Raw genomic sequence first — 5,891 nt, forward strand, 5'->3', positions numbered from 1 at the left:
TATTTATATTGTGCTAAAGTAATGAATGTGTGTACATAACTATGTACGTAACGTATATACTTGTATATACTGATATACATACGCGTGTACGCTCACCACTATCTAAATACATATATACACATGTATTATATATGCATGTACATACTGATATACATACGCGTCGTACATCTCTCTATAGATACATTTGTGTTGTATTTATATGCATTAATAACTAGAGCCATCTCATATTGTTCTCATGATGTGTACACGTACACGTTGTTAATAGTATTATTTGAGTTCACGACTGCCCACCGGCCACCGGTAAAGTGCACACATTTAATAGTTTGGTACAGCGACCAGGGTCACCTTACGTGAACCCATAAATATCGACCCTGTCTTTGCGGATGTATCGGATGCGGTTTAGACACGGCTCAGGCGTTATTATTTTTATGTACATTGGTGCCATACAGAGACATTGTCTGTATCATGGGGTTCGATCGCGGCTTGCGGCTTGCCTGACGCCAGTTCAGTTGCCACGTGCCACTTGCCACCCATCATAATTTTTTTTCCGACTGCATTCAGAATTTCACATTTGACAATCACAAGAGATAGTATAAAAAGTTAAAAATATTATTGTTCCTGTTCCATGGCACTCGAGATGATGCGGTCAAAAGGCAATTCGTGCGAACACGCAATTATCCAATACACTTTCGACTAATATGCTATTTGACCCGACTTGTACCCTGAGGGCAGTGAATCGTGATTGTTCGGTGATTTTAAACATCAGTATCACTGATATATTTTAATTACCGAGCACCATAGATCCACAATCACTTTATAATCAGTAGAGAAGGAGGGTTATAAAATTCAAAATGGATAGCCAGGGAATCTTTTAGCGTCCAACCTCACATTCGGACGACGCCATTTTTACTATCGAAACCTTTTTTATTTTAGTTAATCATTTTTTTATATTGTCACAACTATTTGATTTAAAAAAAAAGTAAAATAAATAAATTTCTTTGGTCTTTTTAAAAAAAACAAAAAAGTAAGTATGTGTCGTGACACTCGTGAGTCATGAACTTTCTATATATTGGCCGTGTTAAAAAATAAATAATCCCTATGTATGCTCCTTTGGCTTTACTCTCTCTCGCTACTCTCGAGAGTCTCTGAGTGGTAGCTTCTATTTATATATGTATTTACTAATTATCTCTAAAGTAAAATCTAAATATGGGGGTCGTGATTCATGAGTCACATAGATAACTGGTATTAGTCTATGTCTCTATAATAACTGATACTTGATAGTCCTGCGGAGTGCGGACGTTTAAAAAAAAAGGGGGTTTTACCGTTCAGGCTTTTGTATATAAATATACTCTCTCTACTCTGGAGTAGTAGTCTGACTAGTCTCTATTCTCTCTCGCTCTCTAGTAGAGTAGTCTCTATCTCTACAGAGAAAGAGAGAGAGAGAGTAGAGAGAGTAGTAAATAAGTAGAGGGTCATGGACTCATGTCTGATACATCTATTACTTTATTTAATATAAAAACAATATGTTCATAATAATATTACTATTATTATAAAAATAGAAGCAAATTCATAGTATCTTTCTAAAAATACATAAAAGTTTTATAACAGACATGCTTTTTTTATATATCACAATATTTAGACATATTTTTATAATATATACTTTTATATTTGTTTAATTTAGGCGGTTCGGATGTGCTTCCGTGTTTTAGGCCCCCCCCCCCCCCCCTTGTATTTTTGGACTTGAGACACATGTTGGACTTAATCTGTTGTACGCATATACGTTATTTGGGCCCTGCGCCAGCCCAAAATTCAGAAAGAAACAATACTGGGCCGGTGGTTATTGGACAATTTCTTTTTGGCGCAGCTTGCCTGCCAATCGCTGTAGATTATCCAACACTTAATAAACGTATTTAGTTAGTAGTATGTACTTCATAATAAAGTAGCTTGAGCAGTTGAAACCGTATTTCTGGTGATCCTGAGCAGGGTCAGGTCAATATTATAAGTCATAAGCCCCCCCCCCCCCCCCCCTACCATTTTCGGCTTAAAATAAACTCTAACCCACGGAAGCACATCCGAACCGCCTTACATAGCTGATAAAGTGATACTGTTCCATTTTCAATTTTCAGAATTGTATTATGCTGAATTGCTGATAAATAGAAGCTATGTATGCTGCATTGATGATAAATAGCACTCTATAAATATATAAATACAAACAAAAACATTCACATACCTTTTTACATATATAGAAGGCATGGTTTATCACTGGAAGCGTAAGCTTGTCTTTAGTAAAACTTCCTATTGACATTTTCGCCGATTTCTTGTCTGTCGCCAAAGAAGAAAAAACGTCCGTGAATCACAAGTCACAAGAAGTAAAATGTAAATAAAAATAAAGTAAATACTTGCACACGGATGTCTATTTTTTTTCTTTATCAATTTTTTATTCCGGCTGCATGGCAAGAATTAAAAAAAGTCAACTTTTCGAATGACAGACTGACGTCTGACAGAATGCCGAACGTATGGATATGGATTTTTAGTTTAAAAAAACAAATATAAAGGGGTTTTGTTTAAAAAAAAGACTTTTTTTAAAGTTTTTTTAGGACCATTAAAAATACTGTTTGTTTTTAAAAACAAATCAGAAAAGAAGTACACCTCCAAATTCCAACTTCCAACAAGAAGAGAGAGAAGGAACAAAAACATTTGAAAAACCTTTTAAAATTTTATTACTGTATGTAGTGACGTGGCCTGTTGGAGTGTGGGACGTGACATTGTAAGTGTAACATAGTAACAGTCACACTATCACGGTAATATTTATGAATTTATCACCAAAGTTTTTAGCTCCCTCCAGATTTTATTTATTCATTTTTTAAAATATTTTACTATTTATAGCATATATCATAGCAGCCTTCTGAAGATGGGACAATAGTAGTGCTCATAAAAATGTTTAATTTTGTTTAGAAGGCTATGGAAAAAATAGGACTATGATACATTGATAAGTAATTGATATCACAATTCACATAGCCTTCTGAAAATCAAACGCTATTTTTTAAGTATTTATGTAGTATTTTAGAATTTTAAAAAAACATATGTATAGCTGCTACTGATATGTATTTTAACACCTAAATATGTATCACGGCCATCTGACGGACAAGAAGGCATAAGCCTTAACAGTTATTTCTCTCTCTCTCACTTCTCTCACTCCGTCTCTTCTCTCTCTACTACTACTAGAATAGTGGTAGAGAGAGTCGGGACTCTAATCTCTACTGCTCTCTCTGTCTACTCTAGTAGAGAGTAGTAGTATTTAGTAGCACGTAGTTCGTAGTACTATAGTAGAGAGAGAGAGAGGAGGGTCATGAATCATTGAATCATGAATCATGATATGTAACAGTATAAATTTTTAAGTTTCGATGGCTATGGCTTTGCTCTAAATACCCTCAGAGAGAGTGAGAGGCTAGCTACACTAGCTAAATAGCTAGTAGCTAGTAGAGTAGCTAGTGGTGACTATTATCCCTGCTGAATTGTTTTTACTAAAAAAACTGAGAGGAGAGGTAAATATGAAATTTTTATTTTACTATTATTATTATAAATCCATCATTTGTAGCGGTCTCCTCGAATAAAACTGTGAAACACATCGTGACCCTCTAGAACTTTCGAAGTGGAATTTTTTTTAAAGGGAGAATGGACAAGTCCGAAGAACAACACTTGCAAAAAATCGTTCCTGCGGGCTGCGGGCTGGAGCCTGGAGGCCCGAAACAATCTGCGACCTATGGCTGTGGGTTGCGAGGCTGCGTTCGATTGCTTTTATATATATTTTAGACTGCCACTACAGTGACCCCAGTGACCGGCTGTAGATAAAATAAATATGAGCTGAATTTGCCCAGTTATCTGTTATTTACATACTGACATAACTACATATTTACATACTAGCCGTTGTCGGTTTCGGGGTCTAAAACGATAAATGCTACCTCTAAATATTTATTTATAAAAACAGTAGCAGGGGAGCGAGGGGGCTACTTATGCTAATCAGTCTACTTTTAAATATATTTTGTTAGAGTTCTTGTATTTACATATTCATGACCCTCTCTATAGTAGTGGAGAAGAAATGTCTGATCGGACTATTTATGTATTGGTATTGACCGAATATATTTTCTCGAATTTGAGAATCCAAGTTCCCAACACTTGTGATTTTCTTCATAAGTGTAGTATATTTTTTATAAAAAAGTGTTGATAGTGTGCTTCCTATTTTATTTTATTTGTAGTAACAAAAGGTCATCGTGTGCAAAAATGGAGGAACTTATCGTATAGGGATAAAATTATTTATTTCAAAAATGGCAAGTATGTATGATACAATGTATGAACATTTGGTATGGCTCTCATAGTCGCTGTAGTGGTTTAGGAAAGATTGATGGGAAGAAGTGGTCAGTAAATTCCCGTTTGAAGCTTGGGCCAAGTGAGTCGACAATGGAAGATATGTGCTGAGTCAATTCGGGCCGATGTTGACAAAACACTGTTACTATCGAATGTTCCATATATTCGCTTGCTGACCTACTAAGTAGAGTACCCACCTCTGTGGTACGGATCGGGTCTGCACCGTGTAGTGCCGCGGAATAGGTTAGTGCAGAGTACGAAATACCGAGAAGGACCAGGTTATCCGTCATAATCCGGTCGAGAAGCGAGGATGGGGGTAAGCCAATGCCGCACCAGACTACGGATGAATTCGGTATGTGTTGGCTGGCCGGGATCGGAAGTATCATAGTCGGAACCAACAAGCGCGATGATTTGGTTTGAACAGATATTTGGAAGTTGTACTTCAACAGCGTGACTAGCCGGGGTATGGGGAACATCTGTTGATGTGTCAGGGACGGGTGAGGGTACGGTGGTTCTTCAACATGCAGGAGAAAAGATCCAAGGTGTTCGTGGAGGGTCCAGATACCGTGGACGTCGTGGCACTCCTGTAGTTGCTGAAGGAGGTCAGGGCCAATGGGCGGCAGTTTCGGGCCTACCAGGATGCTTCGAATCAGTTGTTGGATGCAGGTAAATCGTATAGGCGATTGGGATTGAGATGTAGATGACTGGAACGGAACTTCTAACATATAAAAGCACCATGTACCGATCAGGAGAATCACAACGCAGGTATTCACTCTATTAAAAGTATTGATAATTGTTTGCCGCGCTATTTACGCGTCCCCTTTGCTTCCAAAATCACATAGCAAATGCTCACTTCAAGTGTAGAAGAGATGTCGCTTTACCCGACTTCCCAATCTCCTCCACTGTCGGATGAATCTTCGTGTGATGTTTACAGAAGGTCACCGCCAGTCGTTCGACCGAGGCCATCGCCACGTAGCTATGCAGTTGCCACCAACTACGACACACTACTACCCTTGAAAAATTGCAAATACTTCCCACCGCGTACGCGTCAAAAAGAAACAGTGGTCAGTTTCGTCATTCCATTCTTTAACGAGGGAAAATCAGAACTTAAGCGAACTCTTGAGAGTCTGTACGATCAACAAGTGGAATGTGGTGACCTGGGTGTGCAATTTCTGTAACTGGCCATTGTGGACGGAATTCTCATGGCTGACCCAACCATGGTGGAATACATTTCATCGTTGTATAAGACGAATGAGTGGACAGACAAAATGTATATGAGCGAGGACACAGATTATGTAACGGTACTTCACGCGGCTGCCAATGATGATGTTGATAATAGTCACGGACTGGTCGAAATTGCGCCTGGGAAACATCTCCACCTCGCTTTCCTCATCAAGGGACATAATCGAAGGAAAAAAAATTCTCACGAGTGGTTTTTTGTGGCCTATATCCGAGAATACGAGATTGGTAGGTCGAATTTTATCAGTTCTAAACACTCGTCCGATATATATATATATATATATATA

The 5,891-nt window shown here is 38.1% G+C and overlaps 1 protein-coding gene across 1 annotated transcript; it reads left to right on the forward strand.

The window, feature by feature from the left end:
- Window positions 1-4,689: 4,689 nt before the first annotated feature.
- SARC_03835 (hypothetical protein) lies at window positions 4,690-5,543 on the forward strand (the record flags this gene model as incomplete). The annotated part of the gene is made up of 3 exons (XM_014302368.1): window positions 4,690-4,717; window positions 4,857-5,031; window positions 5,300-5,543. 3 exons carry the CDS (start codon window positions 4,690-4,692, stop codon window positions 5,541-5,543), a joined length of 447 nt encoding a protein of 148 aa, XP_014157843.1.
- Window positions 5,544-5,891: the final 348 nt, after the last annotated feature.

Source organism: Sphaeroforma arctica (assembly GCF_001186125.1).
Source record: "Sphaeroforma arctica JP610 unplaced genomic scaffold supercont1.203, whole genome shotgun sequence".
Taxonomy (NCBI): Eukaryota; class Ichthyosporea; order Ichthyophonida; genus Sphaeroforma; species Sphaeroforma arctica.